This window comes from Oenanthe melanoleuca, chromosome 1, assembly GCF_029582105.1.
Source record: "Oenanthe melanoleuca isolate GR-GAL-2019-014 chromosome 1, OMel1.0, whole genome shotgun sequence".
NCBI classification, from domain to species: Eukaryota; Metazoa; Chordata; class Aves; order Passeriformes; family Muscicapidae; genus Oenanthe; species Oenanthe melanoleuca.
This window is the reverse complement of record NC_079333.1, coordinates 111,232,166-111,257,776: the sequence shown is the minus strand read 5'-3', so window position 1 is coordinate 111,257,776 and position 25,611 is coordinate 111,232,166. Positions and strand designations below refer to the sequence as shown.

The following is a 25,611-nucleotide window of genomic DNA, read 5'->3' as shown; positions in this document are numbered from 1 at the left end:
CAAACTCCTCGGGGGGCAGAGCTGTGTTTTCAGAGGGGAGGATTTGAAACTCTGGTGGGCCAAGGTCTGTGAAACATCCTGGCTGGTACAAACAGGACAGGCTTTGCTGCTCAGGGACACACAGACAGACTTTTGGATGAAAATGTTCCTGGTGCTGCTGCCTGTTGTGCCATGGGGTGCTGCACCTGCTCTGAGCACGTCTGCTGATCTCAGGGTCCCAGAATTCCAGAATCCCAGGATGGCTGAGGCTGGGAGGGAGCACAGTGCTCACCTGGTGTCACTCTGGGTCACAGCACTGGGGATATTTGGGACATCCCCAGGCAGAGACTCCAGCCCCTCTCTGGTCCCTGCCCAGGACAGAAGTTTTGCCTCCTGGGCAGGGGAATTGCTGGGCTCAGCCCCTGGGCAATGGGACAGTGGGATGGAGCAGAGCCTGGGGCTGCTCTGCCCTCCCTGCACACAGGGACAGACACAGGGACAGACAGACACACAGGGACAGACACACAGGGACAGACACACAGGGACAGACACACAGGGACAGACAGACACACAGGGACACACAGGGACAGACAGACACACAGGGACAGACACACAGGGACAGACAGACAGACACACAGGGACAGACAGACACACAGGGACAGACACACAGGGACACACAGGGACAGACAGACAGGGACAGACACACAGGGACAGACAGAGACAGACACACAGGGACAGACACACAGGGACAGACAGACAGGGACAGACAGACAGACAGGGACAGACACACAGGGACAGACACACAGGGACAGACAGACAGACAGGGACACACAGGGACAGACACACAGGGACACACAGACAGACAGGGACAGACACACAGGGACAGACAGACAGACAGGGACAGACACACAGGGACATTCAAGGGCACACAGGGACAGATAGGGACAGACAGACAGGGACACCCAGGGACACCCAGGGTCACACAGGGGCACTCAAGGGCACAAGGGAACACCCAGGGACGCGCTGGGACACCCAGGACACACAGGGACACTCAAGGTCACCCAGTGACACCCAGACACACCCAGTGACACGCAGGGACATGAAGGAACACGCAGGGACACTCAAGGTCACACAGAGACACCCAGAGACACCCAGGGACACCCAGGGACACCCAGGGTCACGCAGTGACACGCAGGGACACGCAGGGACACGCAGGGACACGCAGGACACTGGGGCTCCTCTCCGGGCTGAGCAGCCCCGGCTCCCCCAGCCCCTCCCGGGCACAGAGACGCTCCGGCCCCAGGATCGCTGAGCCTGCGGATCAAGCCCCGGCTCCCCCAGCCCCTCCCGGGCACAGAGATCTCCCCCCGCCCCAGGATCGCTGAGCCTGCGGATCAAGCCCCGGCTGCCCAGCGAGCGGGGCGCTGCCGAGCCCGAGCCGCGCTTCGCTCCTGCCCCGGGGATCAGGAAATGTCATTATTTGGTGTAACCACACCTCAGGGTAACCTCCGGGCCTCGCAGGCCTGAGCCACAACTGCTGAACCAGCCCAGCGCCGCTAGAAACATTTTATACCTTTAAATATTTACAGTTTATCTTCTGCCGAGCTGGAATACAACTTCCCCGCCGGTGCTGCAGAGAAAGGAGCAGAGGCTGGGAGGAGGCAGGTGCTATCTGCAGAGCACAGGCAGCACAATGTGTCCCTGTGGCCATTGAAGTCTGTCCCCAAACCCTCCTGTGACAGGAAACGAGGCCCTGGGGCTCTGCTGCGTTTGTTCCTGCTGGCTGGCAGACAAAGCAGACATCATTCGGTGGTTTCTTCTCATGTCAGCTCTGGACCAGGATGAAAGGGGAAAATAAAAATTTCATCTTGTGTGAATATGTAGGAACAGTCCAGGAAGGAAGGACCTCAGGGAGCCGAGAGGGATCAACCCCTTCCCAAGGGATTTTTTGATATCCCCTTTCTCAGGCAATATCACCTGTATTTTATTTTGTTTCATCATTAGGTAACTTTCCTTCTCTCAGTTTTATTGCAGTGTTGCTGTCACCTCCCTCATGGACACAGAGCAGGTGATTTTTCCATTTTTTCCCATTCCCTGCTTTGTCATGGCTCTGCCAGCACACCTCTTTCCCCAGAGCACATAACTCTGTTTTCATGGCAGTCTGTTCCTTGTCCTGCTGCTGCCTGTCCCCAGCCCTGCTCCCAGCTCTGCACAAGGCTCAGCAGGGCAGAGAGCAGCAGGGATGATCCTTTGGGGCAGGCACTGCCATGTGCCCAGGGAGCTTTGGGTCACTGTCTCTGAAGTGTCCCAGAGGAGTCCTTGGGGACAGGGTTTGGGGTGATGCTGGTGCTGGGTGACCCCAAAGTCTTCCAGCCTTGGTGATTCTGGGATTAGGTCTGGAAGGACAGAAGTGTCCTGGGTGGCACTGACCAGGCTGAAAGAATGAGGAAAGCCTGGCATAAACCTCTTTTTACAGCCTGTGGTGCCTTCAAAATGTGTCATTTTGAACACATGTCCAAGTTCAATCTTCATGGAGGATATTTAGGATCCCAGACTGGTTTGGGGTGGGAGGGACCTTAAATCCCACCCAGTGCCACCCCTGCCATGGGGACACCTCCCACTGTCCCATTGCTCCCAGCCCCAGTGTCCAGCCTGGAACTGAACATTCCAGGGATCCAGGGGCAGCCACAGCTGCTCTGGGAATCCATCCCAGCCCCTCCCAGGGAACAATTCCTGATTCCCAAAATCCCATCAAACCCTACTCTGCAGCCATTCCCTGTGTCCTGTCCCTCCCTGCCTTGTCCCCAGCCCCTCTCCAGCTCTCCTGGATCCCTCCAGGCCCTGCCAGGGGCTCTGAGCTCTCCCTGCAGCTTCTCCTCTCCAGGTGAGCATCCCCAGCTCTCCAGGCTGGCTCAGAGCTCTCCAGCCCTGCAGCAGCTCCGTGTCCCTGGGGTTGTTCCCAGGGCTCGGATAAGCTGTGACAGTGACACCACCCATGGCCTGGGGTGGCACCGCCAGCTCCGGAGGGCCGGACGGGTCCGACACCGCCCTCAGAGCGCCCTGGTACCGCCAGGAAACAGCCATGAAACAGGCACGAAACAGGCATGAAACAGCCTCGACACAACCCTGACACCGCCATGAAACAGCCTCGACACAGCCCCGACAGAGCCCGATACCGGCTGGGTACAGCCCCGACAGAGCTGTCACACAGCCAGGAAACAGCCCCGACACTGCCCTGATAACAGCCGTGACACAGCCCTCACACAGCCCTGAAACAGCCCCGATACAGCCCCGATACAGCCCTGATAACAGCCCCGATACAGCCCCGATACAGCCCTCACACAGCCCTGACACATCCCCGATACAGCCCCGACACAGCCCTCACGGATCGTTCACACCGCCCGGACATAGCCCTGATACAGCCCAAACACGGGCATGAAACAGCCCCGACACAGCCCAAACACAGCCCGGACACAGCCCTCACGGATCCCTCACGGATCCCTCACGGATCCCTCAGGGATCCCCCTCACCGCCCCCTCACCGCTCCCGCCCCTCACACCGCCCGGATACAGCCGTGATACAGCCCAAACACAGGCATGACACAGCCCAAACACAGCCCAGACATAGCCCTGACACAGGCATGAAACAGCCCTCACACAGCTCTGACACCGCCCTCACGGTTCCCTCACGGTTCCCTCACCGCCCCCTCACCGCCCCCTCAGCGCCCGGGCCGCTCGCGCGCAGGCGCCGCCGCCGGAGCTTCCGGCAGCGCTGCCGTGCATGGCGGGGCCGGGGGCTGGAGCGGCGGCGGGGCCGGGGGATGGACGGACGGAGGAGCCTGAGGAGCCGGGGGATGGACGGACGGAGGAGCCGAGGGGCGGATGGACGGCGGAGCGGCGGCTGTGGGTGCCGGGCGGGCGCTGGCTGGCCGCCGTGCTGCCCCTGCTCCTGGTGGCGGTGCCGCTGCCCTGCGCAGGTGGGTCCCGGAGCCCTCAGGGAGCGGGGCCGGGCCGGGTCCCCTCCCCGGGCCCGAGGGGGGACCGGGGGCGCGGGTCCCGCTGCGGTCCCGGAGCTCCGCAGGGATGCGGGGCGGGATAACGGTGTCGGTGAGGTTTGTTCTATTTCCAGGGTTGTCATGGAATCACAGCGGGGTTTGGGTTGGAAGGACCTTAAATCACATTTAATCCCACCCAGTGCCATGGCAGGGACACCTCCCACTGTCCCCAGTGTCCAGCCTGGCCTTGGGCAGTGCCAGGGATCCAGGGGCAGCCACAGCTGTGCCAGCCCTGCCCACCCTGCCAGGGAACAATTCCTGCCCCGGATCCCATCCTCTGGCAGTGGGAAGTTCCCTGTGTGCTGTTTGCTGTCGCCCCATCCCCTGTGCACAGTCCCTCTCCTCCCCTCAGTCCCTCCTGTTCCCGGTGATTGCAGCGAGAAGCAGCTTTGGATTCCCGTTGTTTGGCTTGGGAATCACAGTCTGGCAGAGCCTAAAGGATAAATGAGGAAATAAGAGGTAGAATGGCAGGATGGGGGTTTTGGCTCGCAGGGCAGAGCCTCGTCTTTTGTCCTTACACACCAAAAAAAACACAACTATTGCCCAAACCCTGTTGCTCAAAGAGGAAATACGGTGAAGCATTACAAAGGAGGGCAGAGGACTGTTTGTACAGGACCAGGGCAGTGGTTTTAGACTGGCAGAGGGCAGGGCTGGGTGGGATGTTGGGAATTAGGAATTGTTCCCTGGCAGGGTGGGCAGGGCTGGCACAGGGTGCAGTGCCCAAGGCCAGGCTGGACACTGTGGCTGGGGGATCCCAAGCAGCGGGTGATTGAAATCTGGAATTCCCGTCCCAGCTCTGCTCAGTGAGCTGTCCCCTTCCCCCGTGCCCAGCCCAGCTGCTCCCTGTGCTGCTCCAGGGTCAGGCTCTGGCTCTCCCGGGTTCTCCAGAGCCTTTCCTGGTGTCACATGTGAGGGGCCCCCTCTTCCTCCTTCTGCTGAAATGTTGACTGTAATTTTCCATTGCTTCCTGCGCCCAGGGGTGTCGTAAGCATCGAGCATCATGTGCTCTTCCTGGGCTTTCCCCCGACTCTGGGCTTTGCTGTCTTGCCATTTCTTGCTTTTTTTCTGTTGTTGAATAGATTTTGTTATATAATCATTGTTGTTCTCAACCATCACTTACTGACAGTATTGCTCAACATCTCATGAATGAAGCAGCGAGTTTTCTGTGTTAGAACAGTTTGGGTTGGTTTAGTTTATTGGAATTTGACTGGCAAAAGATACAGGCAGATGTGCTAAAAGCATTTCTGGTTTTTAATCTCTTCTTTCCACTGAAGTCTAATCCTTTATAATGGTTTCTCAGAACCAAAGTGTCATCATGCTCAAGTCTACAAACAGGAATTAGTATTAAATGTCTGGCTTCAGGAAGAAGTCTTGATTTTTAGTTTTTTCTCTGTACATTGAGTCACCACAAAATGTCTCTGCTGATTAAACATCACTGAGTTTGCTCCTTCGTTGGGAAATTAATGATTTGTGGAATTAATTTCGGGAAGCAAGCACAAAACTCATGGGAAATAGGGGAATATGTGAAAGGCTGGATCACATTTTGTGTCTGAGCATCCAGGAGTATCCTGAGAAAATGGATCCACACTCCAGGAAACAACTGCAGTGGTGTTGAACAGGAAGAGGTGCAGGGCAGAGAGAGGAGGGTTAAAATACCAGCCCTGCAAGAAATAAAACTTCTACACATAAATTACACAGCATTGTTTTGTTGGGTGGTTTTAGAAGGCCCCAAAAGTATCAGCAGTGCTAATTAGAAGGAAAATATTAGATTATGTCTCATATAAATTGTAGCCAACTGTTAGATAAATATCTGGAAAAAAATATGTTTTTTCTTTGTTTTCATGTTTTCTGAGCAACTCTCCTTTGGAATTCTCTGGGTTTGTCTTAGTCTGTCAGAAGAGCAACAAATTCCTGCCTTAAGGGAATAAATTCAGTAGTGGGAGCCACAAGGTTTTATTGAATTATTTGCCTTTCATTTTTTTGTGCTTTCAGGAATTATTTCCCAAAATCCAATAAAAGATTTTGCAGAATTCAGTCAGTCTGCTTTTCCACACATTCCCTTTCTAGAAGGGGAACTTGTGTAGAAAAATAAATCATATTTGCAATGAGGAGCCTCTCAAGAGTGCAGACACTGCCCAGCTGAAATAGGATTTCCTCTTTCTGCAATCAAATATCAGACTGATCTCAAACAGCAATTTCAGATATAGCTCAGAAACTGCAACCATTGGGAAGTAATTAATAAATTCCTTCAGATAAAACAGAAGCAGATAAAATAGAAAGTCAAGGCCAAGTGGTGTATTTTATTTTATTTAATTTTTATTTTTGTTTATATTTTATTTTAATTTTTATAATATTTGAGTTTTAATATTTTATTGAATTTTACTTATTTATGTATTTTTATTTTTATTAATTTTATTTTTCTATTTTAATTTTATATCTATTTTATTTTAATGAATTTTAATTTTTATTGTATTTATGTTAATGATTGCTATATTTATTAATTTTAAATTTTATTTTATTGTAATATTTTACTTTCATTTTATCCTAATATTTTGGTTTTTATTATAATACTTTATTTAAATATTTTATTTTCATTCTATCCTAATTTTTAATATTTTAATTTAATGTTATCCTACTATTTTATTTGGTTTTTATTATAATAGTTTATTTTAATATTTTGTTTTCATTTTATCCTAATATTTTAATTTAATGTTATACTACTATTTTTTTGTTTTATTGTAATAGTTTATTTTAATATATTATTTTCATTCTATCCTAATATTTAATATTTTAATTTAATGTTATCCTACTGTTTTATTTGTTTTTATTATAATAGTTTATTTTAATATTTTATTTTCATTCTATCCTAATATTTAATATTTTATTTTATCCTAATGTTTTGCTTTTTATTGTAATGCTTTATTTGATTTTAATATTTTATTTTATCCTAATATTTAATATTTTACTTAAACTTTATCCTAATATTTCATCTGCTTTTTATTATAATACTTTGTTATTTTAATATTTAATTTTAATTTCATCTTAAACTTTAATTTCTATTGTAACATTTTTGTTTTAAAATCATCTTAATATTTTCTTTCCTTTTTAATACATTTGGTAGTATTTATAATACAATATTTATGATGCAATACTTATTTGTAAGATTTGATTTCATTTACCTACCTGATGTTTCTCCTAGGCCAGAGCAGCCTGCAGAGCCCAGAGAATGTGCAGGTGCACGGGGTGAACACCAACTTCACTCTGAGCTGGAACTACAGCGGCACCGATCCCAACGTGACGTTTTCAGCACAGTTCCAGTGGTGAGTGGGAGCCAGGTGTCCTGCTTTGAAACACAGGTGTCAGCTGAGGAGGGCAGAGATGGGAAAAGTGAACCCTCTCCCTGCAAATTGTTATCATTGTGAAATTAAGGGGCTCTCAGGCAAAGAGATGGGAATTAGGAATAACAGTTCTTTCCTAGGAAAATTAAAATAGCAATGCAGTATTACACAGAACAATCCCAGCCCTGCCAGAGTCAGAATCCAAGCTGACACCCGTCAGTCAGTCAGGGTGTTGGCACAGTCCCATTCAATGGTGGCTGCATCCTCCTGCAGGGGCAGATGTGGTTCAGCTGGAGCAGTGCTCCTGGAGAAGGTGCAGTTTCCTCTGAAGCTCCAGGGATGATGTGCAAAGGTCTGGTTTTCCTCTGGAATCCAGTGGGAAGAAGGTCCCTTGGTGTCCAAAATGTCAGTTTTTATCTGGGTAGGAAAGGCTTGGCTCCTCCCCTGGCTGGAGCATCTCCCATGGGATGATGGAATTTTATCAGTCATGCCCTGGGACTCACTGGCCATGAACAGGAGATATCTCCTGGAGGGAGGATGGAGAGTAGAAAAGATAAAGAATATTGATCTACCTGTTTTTAAAAGGTGGCCCATTAACAGGAGATATCTCCCCTTGTCTTGGTTTGAAAGACAGGTGTTTGTTAAGAAATGCAGGAGTCTCTCTTGAAATGGACAATATAAACTCCCTCCCTCCAGATTATGATAATTTTGAAATTAATGGGCTCTCAGCAAACACATGGGAATAGGAATAACAGTTCTTTAGTTGGAAAATAAAAATGACCCATTAACAGGAGATTTCTCCTGGAGGAAGGATGGATGGTGGAAAAGATAAAGAGCACTGCCCCAGCTGGTTTTAAGAGATGCTGATAAAATACTCACTTCTGGTTACATCCTGCATTGCAACCCAAGACACCAGGCAAAGCCAGGAAAAGAAGTGTGGGAAGATGAATTTTTGGGATGGGGAGGGTTCCTGGTGCTGGCCTGAGTTTGTCTGTTCCTGTGAGAAATCTGATTATTTATCACACAAGGAATGCTGAGTTTGCTGCTGATGCTGAATCACCAGAAGGGTTCTTGCACAAGATTTATTGGCACACTTAGCAGTGGAATTTAGACTTCTGTATTCTCTGGTTTGTTTGGTTTCTGTAGTTGTAGCCACACACAGAGGATCTGAGGGAATTTTCAGTATAACTTTCAACTAATTTTTCAGAGTTCATTAGCCTGCAGTTCTCAGCTGCAAGTTTAATGCCCAGATGAAACAATTTAAGGTTTGTTCTTCAATATTTGCTTGGTTTCTTTCAGTTGTTTTATATCCCAGTTCTTTTGCACACATTAGCACAGGCATTTTGTGGCACTTTCATGACAAGTAAATATTGAAAAACATTTCTGAGATAAAATTACTAAAATTCTGAGCAACTTCCTGGGATTGTAGAAGATTCCCTGCCCATGGCAGGGGTGGAATGGGATGGGCTTTAAGGTCCCTCCCAACCCAAATTATTCTGGGATTCCATGATTTTGGATTTTTTAAAAATAGCTCTTCTTTTCCAATATGTAGATGAGAACAGCTGCTTTGAAAGTAGATTTATTTTTTAAAATGTCAGACTTGTCTGAAAGACAAGGTAGGAGTTGAGGATAAACAATTACTGTTTCACATCTGTGCCTCCTTTTTTTGGCCAGGACATTTTAAGTGTCTCTATAAATCTTTCTTTACTGAGTTTGGATGTGTGTTGATTTAAAAAGAGCTCCTGAAAACCTGATTATTGCTGAACTTCACGTTTCACCTCTGTGTTTTTATTTTCCCTTAATTTGCATTCCTGACTCTTGTTATAATTAGTGGAGTTCTGCTGGTTTTATGCTCCTTTTGCCAAGGCTTTAAAATTTCTCCCCATGAATTATAAAATCTTTGCCTGGCAAGGAAATACAATAATCCTGAGGATGTAATTCTGTGTTCTGGCAGTTGTAGGATAATTTCTGTGGAGATGACACTGATTGCACTGGTAATAAAGCAGCATGGAAAGGGATGATGTTTATTAAAGTTAAGAAGAAAAGAAAAATAATTTCAGGGCTTAAACTGGGGCTTGGATTTATCCTGGGGCTCTTTATCCTGGGGGTGTGTTATAAATAATTATGTAGTTATTGTCTTTTGCTATTATTGGCTTTTGTAAATTATTTTGATATGGTACATTTGTAATCTCTTTTTAACTGCTTTTGATACAATATAATTTGTCAGCCTTTTCTAGTTAACACCCAAATCCCTGTGTAGATTGTATATCTTAGTGTGATAAATATATATCATAGTTTAGGCTTCGGCAAAGTATTAAATTTGAAGATATCTCCTGTGTATTATAATATTACCTTATCAGAAGTAATTGTAGTTGTGAAATAATAACTTATGCTATTATTTTTGTAATTGAGTGGCAATAGTGAAATAGCTAATGTTGATTGAAAGTACTGGTAAAGATAGCTGGAACATCTGTATGATAACATTGAAAAGAACCAGGCAAATAACACCAACAGCACAAGGAGGAATCCACCCCTGACCCTCAGCTACCAATAACTGTCAAACCCAGAGCAGGGGGCCTTGTGAGGAAATAAAATACAAGGCTCAAAATCACATCTGCGTTGTGGCACAGGCTCTGAGAAGATGGGGTCAAGGTCCAAATAAGATAAAGGATTCCTGGGGCATGTAAACTCAAAGGAATGTTTGAATATGTGTAACCTTCATGAATATGTATTTGAGCAATGCAGTGAGAGAATACACGAGTTGTTAAGGGTGTGCTTTCTGAGTCTGAAAGGCACCCCAGGGCTGAAAACTGCACCTTCTCTCCTTTATTAAACTTGTAAAAATTTTAAAGAGTGAGTCTTGTTGCTCCCAGGGTATTGATTATCCCAGAGTGTTTATAATCCTGGGGGTGTTGTTTATCCTGGGGCTGTTTATCCCGGGGTGTTGTTTATCCCAGGATGCTGATCCTGGACTGTTATGTACCCCAGGGTGTTGATCCTGGGCTGTAGATCCTGGGGCTGTTTTTTATCCCCCTGGGTTGTTGCTTATCTCCCGGGGCTGTTGTTTATCCCATGCTGTTGCATATCCCAGGGGTGTTGCATTGTATATCCCAGGGGTGTTACGTTGTGTATCCCGGGGGTGTTGTGTTTCATGCCCAGGGGCTGTTGTATATCCCAGGCTGTTGTTAACCCGGGCTGTTTTATATCCCAGGGATGTTGTTTACCCCAGCTGTTGTGTTTACCCCAGGCTGTTGTATATCCCAGGCTGTTGTTTACCCCAAGCTGTGGTGTATCCCCGGGCTGTTTTTTACACCCCAGGATGTTGCATACACCCCAGGCTGTTGCTTACCCCCGGTGTTGATCCCGGCTGTTTCTGTCCTGCAGGTCGGAGCTGGAGGACGCGGGCTGGCAGGAGCTGCCGGGGTGCCAGGCTGTTGTTTACACCCCAGGGCTGTTGTTTATACCCCAGGGCTGTTGTTTATACCCCAGGGCTGTTGTTTACCCCCGGCTGTTGTTTACCCCCGGCTGTTGCTCACCCCCGGTGTTGATCCCGGCTGTTTCTGTCCCGCAGGCCGGAGCTGGAGGACGTGGGCTGGCAGGAGCTGCCGGGGTGCCAGGCTGTTGTTTATACCCCAGGGCTGTTGTTTATACCCCAGGGCTGTTGTTTATACCCCAGGGCTGTTGTTTACACCCCAGGCTGTTGCATACCCCAGGCTGTTGCTCACCCCCGGTGTTGATCCCGGCTGTTTCTGTCCCGCAGGCCGGAGCTGGAGGACGCGGGCTGGCAGGAGCTGCCGGGGTGCTGGGCTGTTGTTTACACCCCAGGCTGTTGTTTACCCCAGGGCTGTTGTTTACACCCCAGGCTGTTGTTTACACCCCAGGCTGTTGTTTACCCCAGGGCTGTTGTTTACACCCCAGGCTGTTGTTTACACCCCAGGCTGTTGTTTACCCCAGGGCTGTTGTTTACACCCCAGGCTGTTGTTTACACCCCAGGCTGTTGTTTACCCCCGGCTGTTGCTCACCCCCGGTGTTGATCCCGGCTGTTTCTGTCCCGCAGGCCGGAGCTGGAGGACGCGGGCTGGCAGGAGCTGCCGGGGTGCCAGGCTGTTGTTTACACCCCAGGCTGTTGTTTACACCCCAGGCTGTTGTTTATACCCCAGGGCTGTTGTTTATACCCCAGGGCTGTTGTTTACACCCCAGGCTGTTGTTTACCCCCGGCTGTTGTTTACCCCCGGCTGTTGCTCACCCCCGGTGTTGATCCCGGCTGTTTCTGTCCCGCAGGCCGGAGCTGGAGGACGCGGGCTGGCAGGAGCTGCCCGGGTGCCAGGCTGTGGCTGGCACAGGCTGTGACATCTCCTCGGCCATCTCCGAGTACTACGACCCTCACTACGTGCGCGTGAGGGCTCAGGCAGGGCCCCTGCTGTCCCCGTGGTCCCAGGCCCTGGAGATGGTGCCTGAATACCTCGGTACGAGCTCTGGGTTTGTGGGGACACTTGGCTTCCTTTAGCACCTCAGGCAGGGTTCTGCTCTCAGGTGGGACCCAACCCACAGAGCCTCCAGCCCTGGGACAGCAACAGCAGCAGGAGCTGGAGCTGCTGGAGAGAGCCCAGAGCAGGCAGGGAGCTGCTGCAGGGCTGGAGAGCTCTGAGCCAGCCTGGGAGAGCTGGGGGTGACACCTGGACAGGAGAAACTCCTGCCAGGGCCTGGAGGGATCCAGGAGAGCTGGAGAGGGGCTGGGGACAAGGCAGGGAGGGACAGCACACAGGGAATGGCTGCAGAGTAGGTTAGATGGGATATTGGGAATTAGGAATTGTTCCCTGCATCCCTGGCAGTGCCCAAGGCCAGGTTGGACACTGGGGCTGGAGCAGCCTGGGACAGTGGGAGGTGTCCCTGCCATGGCAGGAGTGGGATGGGATGAGCTTTAAGGTCCTTCCCAACCCAAAGCAGTCTGGAATTAGAGATTTAGAAAAACCACAAATAGTTTCCCCTGCTGCTACTGCAGGACAGGTGAGTTTCCCAACAGGAGCATAACACCAGGCATCTGCAGGTCATGTGGAAAGGGAAAATGATTCCAAGTGATGCTGATTTTCTGACTGAATTTCCTGTCATCTGTATTTTCCCAGATTATTTCTTGGAAAAATCTTTTTGGACAGTAGATTTCTGTAGAATCCCAAAGTGGTGTGAATTGGGAGGGACCTTAAAGCCCATCCCATTCCACCCCCTGCCATGGGCAGGGACACCTTCCATAGACCAGATTGCTCCAAGAATCCTTTTGTGGGAAGTTTGTGGCTTTTCAGCACTTGCAGTGTGGTACAGAAGCCCTCCTTTGATGTTGGGCTCAATAGACTGAGCTAAGTCTCTTGTCTTGCAAGTTTTAGAATAATTTATACTGGGGGTTTTTTTAAAACATTTTCTGGTAATATTTAATTTTAACTGCTTTGTGAACTAGGTGCTGGTAGCTGGCAGTTAGGTTAAATTTCTTTTCTTTTTCTTTCTGAGTCATGAAAGTTTAAGATCCTGTAGGTGATCATTCAAAAGAATTAAAAGTAAGATACCATAGGCAGGTATTTTAGGTTTTTTACTGTAAACTGTTTTTGGGTTGTATTTTCTCAAAGTAGACATCTTTAACTTCTTTTTCTTTCCATACTTGCAGCTCAGATTGGTCCACCAGGACTGGAATTGCAGTCTACAGATGGAATCATAAAAGTTAAGGTTTCTCCTCCAGAAGAAAATCAGAGGAAAAAAATGTGGATCAATGATCTGAGTTTTAAATATAACCTGGTCTACTGGGAAAACTCATCACATGCTCAGGTATGAGCACTTCTTTTTTTGTTATTTAACCTTGCCAGACCTGTCAGAGATGGACTTTAATTCATACTTTGAAATGGAATTGTTTGGCTTTGTCCCTGTGTAGCTGCTCCTGTGTGGTTTGAAAGTTGGAGGAGGTGTTTTTTTCCTTGGTGGGATGATTTTGTTCTTAATATAGGGTTGTTTTATTGGGATTGCCCTGATCCAGGGATTTTTTTTTTGGGGTGTTGTCCTTGTGAGGCATTATGTGTGTCCTGCAGAGCACCCAGAGCTCTCCTGTGAAAAGCAGGAGAGAAACTCTTCCTTTTTATCCTTTTTAGGGAAATGGGTGTCATCTAAATTAGGGCAGGGATTGAAGGGCAATCTGCATTCTTTTGGGAGACCAAATCAAAATCATCTCTACAGAAAGGGCCTGGAGGGGCTGGAGCGTGTCCAGGGCAGGGCACAGAGCTGGGAAGGGTTTGGAGAATTCCTGAGGGAGCTGGGAAGGGGCTCAGCCTGGAGAAAAGGAGGCTCAGGGGGGACCTTGTGGCTCTGCACAACTCCCTGACAGGAGGGGCAGGGAGGGGGAAACACAGGAATGAGGAAAGGACAGGAGGGAACAGCCTCAAGGTGCAGCAGGGGAGGCTCAGATTAAAGGCAGAATAAAAATTCCATCCCATAGTGATCAGGCACTGGGCTGAGCTGCTCAGGGAGGTTTGGAGTCACTGGAATTGTCCCAGAGGAGTCTGGACATGGCCCTTGGGACAGGGTTTGGGGTGATGCTGCTGCTGGGTGCCACTGGGTGATCCTGGAGGGCTCTTCCCAGCTCTGGGATTTTGGGATTCCACATCAAAGGAGCAAAAGGTCCCTAAGTACAAGTTGTGTGTGGTCAGTCACCACCAGGTGTGGGAAACCAAAACCAGGGGGTGGCAGAGGAGAGAGGATGTTGTGTGCTGGAGGGGTGGGAATTTCCTGGTTCATTTTGGAATATCTGTGGGGTGAATTCCTGGGAATTGAAATCCCTCCCCACTTCCATGGCAAAGGAGCCCAAAATGTTCCCTCCTGGCTAAACTGGAAACTTCCCTTTAGGATTTCTCCGGCTCAAACACTGTCCTTACTTTCTCTGTTTTACCTTTCTATGTAGGGTATTATACAAATGGGCTGAAACCCTGCAAAATGATCATTTAAAAGTGTTCCTGGGGATGCACAGTTCCCCTCACAGGCTCTTTGTTTCTTCCAGCTCCAGAATAAAAACATTTTCCCTTTTGACACCATCGATGATCTTGCCCCAAACAGCACCTATTGCTTCAAAGTTCAAGCAAATCTCCCCATGGAGGGAAAGCAAGGCTGGTTCAGCCCCATCAGCTGTGTGAAAACCACCCAGAAAGGTACCCAGGAAATCATGTTGTCTGCAAATCATGGTTTGAATTCAACTGGCACACAGTCAGTTGTTGTGAAGCAGCAGAAATAGGCACCTCATTTTGGTATAAAAAATCTATATATATTATATACATTTACCCTTCTCAATCAACAAAATATGTCAAGGCTAGAGTGTTAATAGTGCAAAAGGGTTTCTGCCATGAGGTGAATTTTGACATTAATTTGGAACAAAAATTTCTTTGTATGTTTTGGAAAACTTGGTTTTTGAATCAGTGTCTGAATCAGGAGGGAAAAAAAAAACCCCAAACCTCTGAGATACTTGGCACTCAATGAATGCACAGAAAGTTAAACTGATTAAAGAAATGCTGGGTTTATATAATCCTTGGTGAATTGATTATTACAGCTGCTGAAGAATGCCCCCTCAAAGCCTGTTTGCCACCTTGTTATTGAAAATTAAATTCTGTGCTGTGCAGTTGCTTATTTTAGGAAAAAAAATAACAGTAGAAAGTCAGAGATTAGATTGGACAGGTGGTGCATCATAATTAGTTGACAGTACATCAAAATGTAAGGAATTGATGGTAAATGAAAATTATTTACAAAATATATAAATTAATACACATCTGTGTCTTTAAAATGTTTAATTATCTCTTGGTTTAAGACAGTTTGTTTACTGAGAAAGGCAGGAACTGCTCTTGAAATGGAGAATGCAAACCCCCTCCCTCCAAATTATTATAATTGTGAAATTAAGGGGCTCTCAGGCAAAGAGATGGGAATTAGGAATAACAGTTCTTTCCTAGGAAAATTAAAATAGCAATGCAGTATTACACAGAACAATCCCAGCCCTGCCAGAGTCAGAATCCAAGCTGACACAGTCAGTCAGTCAGGGTGTTGGCACAGTCCCATTCAATGGTGGCTGCATCCTCCTGCAGGGGCAGATGTGGTTCAGCTGGAGCAGTGCTCCTGGAGAAGGTGCAGTTTCCTCTGAAGCTCCAGGGATGATGAGGAAAGGTCTGGTTTTCCTCTGGAATCCAGTGGGAAGAAGGTTCCTTGGTGTCCAAATGTCAGTTTTTATCTGGGTAGGAAAGGCTTGGCTGCTCCCCTGGCTGGAGCATCTCCCAGTGGGATGATGGAATTTTATCAGTCATGCCCTGGGACTCAGTGGCCATGAACAGGAGATATCTCCTGGAGGGAGGATGGGCTGTGGGAAGATAAAGAACATTGATTACCTGGATTTAACAGCTGCCCATTAACAGGAGATATCTCCCATGGAGATAAGGATCACTGCCCCACCTGGTTTTAACAGATGATGATAGAACACATACAGAATACATACTGTATTGCAACCCAAGACAAATTATTATTGAAATATTTCATTTTTAAATTAAATATTTTAAAATATTAAAGTTATATTTTACTATAAAAATATTAAAAATTAGTATGTATTTTAAAAGCATTTAAATTATTAATACATGTGTATCTTAATAAAATATTACGATAATAGATACATTAAAATTACTTACAAAAAAGTTTTAATTATTTTAATAAAATATTAAAATAAGAATCACATTCATATGTTAATAAACTATTAAAAACAAAAAATCAAAATGTACAATAAATGCATATGTATATTTTATGAATTTTTCTCCTCGTTTTATTCCCTAACCAGTTTATTTCTGCTCCTCTCAATATTTGTGTACTTTAATTTTTTTCCAAATTAACTTTTAGCTGATTTTTTTGTTAAAAGCTTGATAGGTTGCTTTACATACATGCTTTACAATCTTTATAATGTCTAATCCTCATGTTTTCATTATGAGAAACATCAATTCTTTGTCCATAACATGAAGTTTTTTGGTAATTTTGTGTTTCCTTTTCCCCCTGAGCAGTTGAAGATCTCCTGTGTGCCACCAACCTGAGTGTCCTGGCTGTGAACATGAAGTTCCTCCTGCTTTGGAATAACCAGGAGCAGCAGGATGTGACCTACAACGTGCAGTACCTCTTGTGAGTTCAGCCCTTCCCATCCCTGCCAGCTGGAATCCCATTCCTTGTGTTCTGCAAGGATTTCCTAGAAGTTAAAATGAAATTTTTGGTGGCTTTTCGTTGCTGTTAAAGAATTCCATGTAACATCTGAGCCTGGAATTTCAGGGGACTGGGCTGATTTTGGGGGTGTTAAACTCCTGGTGGAAGGGACTTCTAAATGCTGAGGGACATTTTTAAATCTGGGGAACCTGAATTGCTCAGTGGCTTTTTTAATTTGAAGAAATTTGATGAGTAAAAGTGAGCAAAAATACAGGTGGTGGAGGTTCAATTGTAGCAGCTTGGGTTTCTTCTGTCACACCCAAATAGGGGAGAAAACTCAAGGCAGCACATCAAAACCACATTGTATCACATAGAAAAGGTTGTGTCACATAGAAAAGGTTGTGTCACATAGAAAAGGTTGTGTCACATAGAAAAGGTTGTGTCACATAGAAAAGGTTGTGTCACATTTAAAAAGTTGTCACACAGATCTAGGTTATACATAGAAAAGGTTGTGTCACATAGAAAAGGTTGTGTCACATAGAAAAGGTTGTGTCACATAGAAAAGGTTGTGTCACATAGAAAAGGTTGTGTCACATTTAAAAAGTTGTCACACAGATCTAGGTTATACATAGAAAAGGTTGTGTCACATAGAAAAGGTTGTATCACATAGAAAAGGTTGTATCACATAACAAAAAGTATCACATAGAAAAGGTTGTGTCACATAGAAAAGGTTGTGTCACATTTAAAAAGTTGTCACACAGATCTAGATTATACATGGAAAAGGTTGTGTCACATGGAAAAGGTTGTATCACATAAAAAAGGTTGTATCACATTAAAAAATTGTGTCACATAACAAAAAGTATCACATAGAAAAGGTTGTATCACATTTGAAAAGGTTGTATCACATTTGAAAAGTTGTCACACAGAACTAGGTTATACATGGAAAAGGTTGTATCACATTAAAAAGTTGTATCACATAAAAAAAGTATCACATAATAAACCAATCAAGTCACAAAGTCCCCCTCATGTCACCTGGAATAAGCCTTGTATCACATCAAACCCCATCATATCACAGATAAAAACACTGTGTCACACTGATAAAATCAGATAAAAATAATATTGCATCAAAAAACAAGGAATCCCATCCCATCCCATAAAACCCCATGGAATCACATCCAAAAACCCCATTAAGAAGCAGTTCTATAAACCTGTACCTCAGTCTCCAGCTGTTCATGAATATTGTGGCCAGCACCTCATTGAAGAGGAGGGATCCCCCTGGAATTCCTTGGGAATTCTTTTGGCCTGCCAGGAACCCAATGGGCTGCAGGAGCTCTGTGACAACTTTTCCTTTGGATTTTCAGAGCCTCTCCACCCCACATTTCATTTTCTCTGCTGAGGTTGGGATTTCTATTTCCTGACCCTTTTATCTTCATTGTTCCACTCAGAAACATCTCATTAAAATGCTGATTTTTATTTTTATTTTTAATAATTTAAATTACTAGAGGCCTTTTTGTCCAAAACTGAGCTGAGTGCAGCACAAACAAACGTGATTTTCTGTAGGAATTCTGGGAGCTCACATCACAACTCTGGAATTCTCCCTTGCAGGGGGTACCTGAAGAGGCAGAATGATGATTACTCAGACAAGTGGCTCAGTGTCCCCAGGTGTGAGAACATCACCAGCACCTGGTGCAACTTCTCCTCCATCATCACCACCACCACTGCATTTTATTATCTGCGGGTGCAGGCCAGGCAGGGACACAACAAACCCTGCTTGTCCAGGGAGGTCAAAGTGGATCCTCTGAAAACAAGTAAGGAAATTGTTTCCTGAAATATTCCTTGCTCAGCAAACCTGTGCCAAATGTCTTTATGAGCTAACAGGAGGCTGCAGAGGGGATTTCACAAGAATATAGTGAAAAGAATTGAAATATTTCTCAGGACTTGAGATTCTGAGTAGAACTATTAAATTTTAACTTTTTTTTTTTTTTTTAATAAAGATTATCATGGATTTCACTGACAGTATTTGATGCAATGTTTTTAGTTGTAATTTTTTCAGTTGGATTTCAATGATTTATTTTTTTGTTTCAGATGTAATTGGCCCTCCTGGTGTGAGGCTGGACCTCAGTGACACTTTGCTCCACATCCTTATTTCTCCTCCAGGAGGAGCTGAGGATGAAATCATGAGGGAGAACTATGATTTGTCCTACAGGATCCTGTACTGGAAGAATTCCTCATATAAGGAGGTGTGAACTAATTAAATACAGGATAAAATGGATTCTGACTTAAATCCTGAGTTTCCATTCTCCCTGAGGAGCTCCTTTCCCAAAGAGCCATTCATGATACATTCATGGTGTACCAGTATTTAAAAAGTCACATTTTTGTGGTTTTTTAATGGAAGATTCTATCAAAACCATGACCACTGGGACTTTTATCACCCAGTGGTTGAGATTTTTGTGTAGCTGTTTTAGAAATCTGATCACTGTGATTTTTATCTCCCAGTGATGGATTAAAATCCCAATTTCCATGGATGTGGCTGTGTGCAATGTGATGGAAAAAACTCCTCAAACACTGGAGTCCTGCATGCTTTTAGCTCCCACTTTAATGGATCTTTCCAAGTTCTTTAAATACTTTTTAGGATAAAATATTTCACAGTAATTGGTAAGAGGGGGAAGAAGAGAAGGAAGCAAACTGCAACAGGAAGGAAACTTGGCATTGTGACATTTCAGAATGGGGGTTCTTGCCCAGGAAGTGTTTGCTGAGTTTGCTTGGGAGTGGTTTCTTTATTTTGTTGAATCTGGGTGCCCAGGGAGGTGGTGGAGGTCCTGGAAGTGTTCCAGAGACTTCTGGATGTGGCCCTTGGGGTGGTGCTGGTGGGACTGGATGAGCTGGGCTCTCTCCAGCCCTGCTGATTCTGGGCTTGCAGCAGGGGCTGACAGTTCCCAGAATCACAGAGCCTGCAGTTCCCACCTGTTGGACACCCCTGTGATCTGATCCCTCCTGTTTTCCTTCTTTCTTTTGGCAGGAGGAGGTGCAGCAGAAGGAGGTGAAGCAGACCATAGCCACAGTGTCTGATGTGTCCCCCTCCAGCCTGTACTGTGTCAAAGTGCAGGCCCTGTCAAAGAGCTACAACAAGAGCAGTGCCTACAGCCAGCAGCAGTGCATCCACACCCCTGCAGGTGGGTGCAGGGGAGCTGGGGGCTCCCTGCCCAGGCTGCCACACTGGCCTGCTGGGAGGGACAGGTGTCTGCTGAGAAAGGCAGAAACTTCTCTTTGAAATGGAGAATGGAAACCCCCTCCTCCAAATTATTATCATTGTGAAATTAAGGGGCTCTCAGGCAAAGATAAGGGAATTAGGAATAACAGTTCTTTCCTAGGAAAATTAAAATAGCAATGCAGTATTACACAGAACAATCCCAACCCTGCCAGAGTCAGAATCCAAGCTGACACCCGTCAGTCAGTCAGGGTGTTGGCACAGTCCCATTCAATGGTGGCTGCATCCTCCTGCAGGGGCAGATGTGGTTCAGCTGGAGCAGTGCTCCTGGAGAAGGTGCAGTTTCCTCTGAAGCTCCAGGGATGATGAGGAAAGGTCTGGTTTTCCTCTGGGATCCAGTGGGAAGAAGGTTCCTTGGTGTCCCAAATCTCAGTTTTTATCTGGGTAGGAAAGGCTTGGCTCCTCCCCTGGCTGGAGCATCTCCCATGGGATGATGGAATTTTATCAGTCATGCCCTGGGACTCAGTGGCCATGAACAGGAGATATCTCCTGGAGGGAGGATGGGCTGTGGGAAGATAAAGATGATTGCCCAGCTGGTTTAAAGATGGCCCATGAGCAGATAATGTGTGCCAGGAGATCAGGGGCACTGCCCCACCTGGGTTAACAGATGGGACAGAATTCACATTGCTGGCCACAATCAGCTCTTTTGTGAGATTCATCTTTGCTTGCAAGACCTCCTTAGCCAGCAAAGAGAAGAAGAGATCTGGGAGAGCTGTGCAGAGATTCTGCAGAACAACTTTATTTCTATGAAGGGGTCTGTCAGCAAATCCAAATCCATAGAATATCAAGGGAGTTTTATAGGGGTGAGGTGACTCAAAAAGTGACCAGTAAAATTATAAATTGAAAACTATCCAATTACTTTAAGGTTTTAGTAAAGATAAAGACCAATAGAAACTCTAAAACATAACAGGGAGTCTGGGGGTGGGGTAAACATTCCTCTGACATGAGTCATTCTAAGGAAGGATTTCTTATCTCAGGGGAGGAGGTTCCAAGGGGGCCCTACAGGGGTATCTGAACCATCCACAGGTGGGCACACCTGGCAGTTCCTCCCCTCTGCAGGGGGAATTGTTACCCCAGCTCCCAGCTCAGAGCTCCTGGCAGCACCTGGCTGGGCAGAGAGCTTCACTTCCCAGTCCTGCATCCTGGGAGGGAGCAGGGAGTCACCAAATTCCACCTTTTCTGGGGTGTTTTATCCTTGACACTGCCTTAGTCCTTCTGGGAATGGATCTCCTGTGCTGCAGAGTGAGGAGATAAATCAGATTTGTTAGGGCTGAAAGCTCATCTTGGTGCAAAGGGAGAGTGGGGGGATTGCACTCACTCAGGAGAAAAGAGCAAATCCTGGTGAAGATAATTGGCCACATCAAATTTTATTAACACTCTGAAAAATTCTGACTCTTCCAACTGCCTGTTTTGATTTTAGTTCATAAAAACTAGTGTAGTGGTTTTGGTTCATCAACTGAATTTTTTTTTTTGTTAGGTAGGATTAGGGGGAAGGCAAAATAGGCTTAACTCCAAATGGTACAAAGAGAAACTTTATTATTAGAAATGGTAAGAAAAAAAATTTAAAATAAAATTTTAGACCACTCTTCCTCCCCCCACACATTTATTTTCTTTCACACTGAAAATTGTGAAACAATCAAATAGTGAAATAATTAAATAGTGAAACACATAAACTTTCTTCTTGGTGTAACAATGTAATCAACCTTAAAAATCTGACACTGATTATCCTTGTAAGGTCAAAAAAAACTACCCAGGTCTGGGCAGGTAAAAATTTCAAAAAATCTTTACAAATCACCACACTGCTTTAAATCTAAGAAAATGTAATAACAGCAATGCTTGACTCCCATTCAGGATTCATTTCTATTGTCATCCTCACTGCTGTGTCTTATCAAGCCTCAAAAGAATCAAATGCTACTTTTTACCTGAATTAGATAAATATTTTAATCTGTTTTCCTAGGTATTTCTCTTCCCTTTATCCTGCTTTTTAATGAATCTCTAAATGCAAGCTGTGCCTTCAAGGCAGACATGCCCTGACTTTCCCATGTTTTTATAGCCCAGAGTGAAAACCTTCCATTCTTTGATCATAAAATGAGACCTGATGATGTCCTTGGGATTACTTTGGATTATTGCTGGTGCCTGTTAATTTTAGAATCACCAAACTCCTTTCAGTTTGTTGAGATAATCATGGAATGGTTTGGGTGGGAAGGACCTTGGGGATCATTTAATCCCACCCCATCTATGGCAGGGACACCTCCCAGTGTCCAGCCAGGGATGCAGGGAACAATTCCTAATTCCCAAAATCCCATCAAACCTGCTCTGCAGCCATTCCCTGTGTCCTGTCCCTCCTGCCTTGCCCCTCTCCAGGTGAGCACCCCCAGCTGGTGCTGGTGGGACTGAATTATCTTGGAGATCTCTTCCCACCTTGGTGATTCTGTGTTCTTGTATTATAAAATATTTTATGGCTTCTTTAATCAAAGTAATCTCAGATACTGGCACAGTTTTGCCTGGTGCCCATGGCTGCGTGATGTGAAATGTTGAATTATTTGATAAATTCTGCAGCACATTTGGTGCTGTGCTGTCATTTCTGCTGGTTCTAAATGGTTTTTGTTCCCAATTTTAGGTACACCTTTACCTCTGATCGTTTTTGCAATTTTCATGGGTGCCCTGCTGGTTGTCCTGCTGCTGGCTGCCTCTCTTGCTTTTGTGTTCTACCAAGCCTACAACAAAATCAAATATGTGTTCTTCCCCTCCTGCCAGCCCCCCCTGAACATCGAGGTGAGCTCTGACTTCTCAGTCATTACTCAGCTTCTTTTTAGGAAAATGAACTTTCATTATCTTGAAAAAAAAAAAAAAAAAAGATGTTCATCTGTTCTGGGTCATCCAGGGTTCACTTTAGAGGTTTTATCAGTGGTTTATCTCCAGACCTTTGTCCAACCTCCAGCCTGGCAGTAAAGAACCTGACAAATCACATTTGTGTGACTGTGGTGTTAAGCAGAATTAGTATTGAATTATTGAAATCAGTATATAATTATTATTTATGAATGATCATCTCTTCCCCCTGTGCTTCTGTCCTCAGGGGTTTGGAGCACAGCTCTTCAGCAGCCCTTACCTGGCAGCTGCAGAGGAACCTGTGGAGAGCTGCTGTGTGATTGAGTCCATGGTCACAGAGGAGGGAAACCAAACTGATTTTACAGACTACAAACATTCCAAAGAGAGCAGCCGAGACTCAGGGAATTATTCCAACGACGACAACACTGCTGGCAGCAAAGGATCCAAGGAAACCCTGGAAAAGGAAACGGTGTAACCTTGGGGAAAGAAAATCCATTGTGGGATTGTCAACCTCACAAACACTTCAAACCTTCTTGTGATGCAAGTCCCAGCCCGAGGGGACTCTGTGACTTTTGGGATGCTAAAGGGGACACTGTGACATTTGGGATCAAAACTGACCCTTTGGGATCCTGAGGGGGACACTGTGACATTTGGGATCAAAACTGACCCTTTGGGATCCTGAGGGGGACGCTGTGACATTTGGGATCCTGAGGGGAACTCTGTGGCATTTGGGATCCTAAAGGTGTCATTGTGACATTTGGGATCCCAAGGGCACACTGTGACATTTGGGAACATGAGTGGGACACTGTTACATTTGGGATCCTGAGGGGGACTCTGTGACATTTGGGATTCCAAAGGGGACACTGTTACATTTGGGATCCTGAGGGGGACTCTGTGACATTTAGGATCCTGGGGGGGTACTGTGACATTTGGGATCCTGAGGGGAGCACTGTGACATTTGGGATCCTGAGGGGACACTGTTACATTTGGGATCAAAACTGACCTTGGGATTCTGAGGGGGACTTTGTGACATTTGAGATTCCAAAGGGGACATTGTGACATTTGGGATCAAAACTGACCTTTGGGATTCCAAAGGGGACATTGTGACATGTGGGATCAAAACTGACCCTTTGGGATCCCAAAGGGAACACTGTGACATTTGGGATCCTGAGGGGATCACTGACACTTGGGATCCCAAGGGCACTCTGACCTTTGGGATCTCTGGGTTTGGGTTCCCAGAGCTGCCCTTGCTGGGGGAGCTCCTCCCCCCTGGCTGGCAATGTCCCAGTGTCCCCAGTGTCCCCAGTGTCCCCAGTGTCCCCAGTGTCCCCAGGGCTGTCCCTGCACCAGGAGCAGCCTGGGGCACTTCTGTACTTGAAGCTGCTGAGCTGAAGGAAGGCTGGAGCTCCCAGGTGGAGTCAGTGCCAGGTTCACTCAGAAGGAAATCCTGCTGGACAATCCTCTGGAATTTCACTTTCCCTTCAGCCCCTGGGCAGTGCTGGGTCAGCAGGAGAGGGCTGGAGGTGCCAAGGGACAGGAGAGCAGAGTGAGGAGCTGGGGTTGCTCAGGGGATCCTCAGGGATTTCTCCTGGGTTCCTCATGGAATTCCTCAAGGGCTCCTCATGAAATTCCTCAAGGCTTCCTTATGGCATTCCTCATGGATTCCTCATGAGTTCCTCATGGATTCCTCATGAGTTCCTCATGGGATTGCCCAGGGGCTCCTCATGGGTTCCTCAGGAATTCCTTATGGGATTCTCAGGAATTCCTCATGGGATTGCTCAAGGGTTTCTTATGGGTTCATCACAGAATTCCTCATGGGTTCCTCCTGGGATTCTCATGGATTCTGGGATGAGCAGCCCCAGAGGAGCTGAGGAAATTAATTCCTCATGGGTTCCTCCTCAGGAATTCCTCCTGGGATTCTGATGGGTTCTGGATGAGCAGCCCAGAGGAGCTGAGGGAATGAGGAATTCCTTATGGATTCCTCATGGGATTCTCTTGGATTCTTCATGGGATTCTCAGGAATTCCTCATGGGATTCTCATGGATTCTGGGATGAGCAGCCCCACAGGAGCTGGGGAATGAGGAATTCCTCCTGGATTCCTCATGGGATTCTCAGGAATTCCTCCTGGATTCTGATGGACTCTGGGATGAGCTGGGCCATGCCTGGAGCAGGGGCTGAGCTTTCCCAGTCCCGTTTTCCAGCAGATTTTCCCTCCAGCCCAGCAGGTTGTGCTGCAGCCACGTTTCAGTTGCCACGTTCCACGTTTGCCATGCTGACTCTTCCAGAGTATTTTCTTTTTTTTATTTTTTTTTTTTATGAAGAAACTTTTTAATGAAGATTTTTTTATTGAAGAAAAATTGAGGAGTGAGCTGGGTTTGAGCGTCCCATGGGCTGCTGCTGTTTGTTCTGACTAGGAACTCTTGATGTTTATATTTCCTTTTTTACTTTCATTTTGAAGATATCACCTAATTTTATAAATTTCCTATCCCTGTGTTCATTGAAGAACATAATAAATAAATTTTGCACATTTGCTTCTTATCCCTGCTTTGGTCCTGTGTGGTTTTGGTGTGGTTGACATGGAAACTGTCCTTCCTGAAAAACCCAAAAATTGGATTTTTCACTGCCAGATTTTAAACAAATCACCCAAAGAATGTTCCTGAAAGAGGGAGAATCATGGACAGGCAATCCCTGTTTTCAGCTGGAGTGCAGAACCAAATGCATGCTGATAAATGGATATTTATTGGATTTAATTATTATATTTTATACTCTAAATGTGCAAATAGAAAATCTTTTCAGTGGGGCCAGAAGCAACAAAACCAGAAGAGTGGGATGGAAAAACTCCTTGAGTCAAAGGGTAGTTAAATTATTACTACTACTACTACTACTACTATTATTATTATTATTATTATTATTATTATTATTATTATTATTATTATTTACTATATACTATATACTAT

At 45.9% G+C, this 25,611-nt stretch overlaps 1 protein-coding gene across 1 annotated transcript; it reads left to right on the top strand.

The window, feature by feature from the left end:
- Window positions 1–3,716: 3,716 nt before the first annotated feature.
- On the top strand, window positions 3,717–25,192 carry IFNAR1 (interferon alpha and beta receptor subunit 1). The gene is made up of 11 exons (XM_056488893.1): window positions 3,717–3,955; window positions 7,233–7,353; window positions 11,653–11,837; window positions 13,025–13,182; window positions 14,402–14,549; window positions 16,425–16,539; window positions 18,163–18,365; window positions 18,643–18,797; window positions 19,577–19,730; window positions 22,446–22,600; window positions 22,902–25,192. Exons 1-11 carry the CDS (start codon window positions 3,760–3,762, stop codon window positions 23,127–23,129), a joined length of 1,818 nt encoding a protein of 605 aa, XP_056344868.1. The 5' UTR covers window positions 3,717–3,759; the 3' UTR covers window positions 23,130–25,192.
- The last annotated feature ends 419 nt before the right edge of the window (window positions 25,193–25,611 follow it).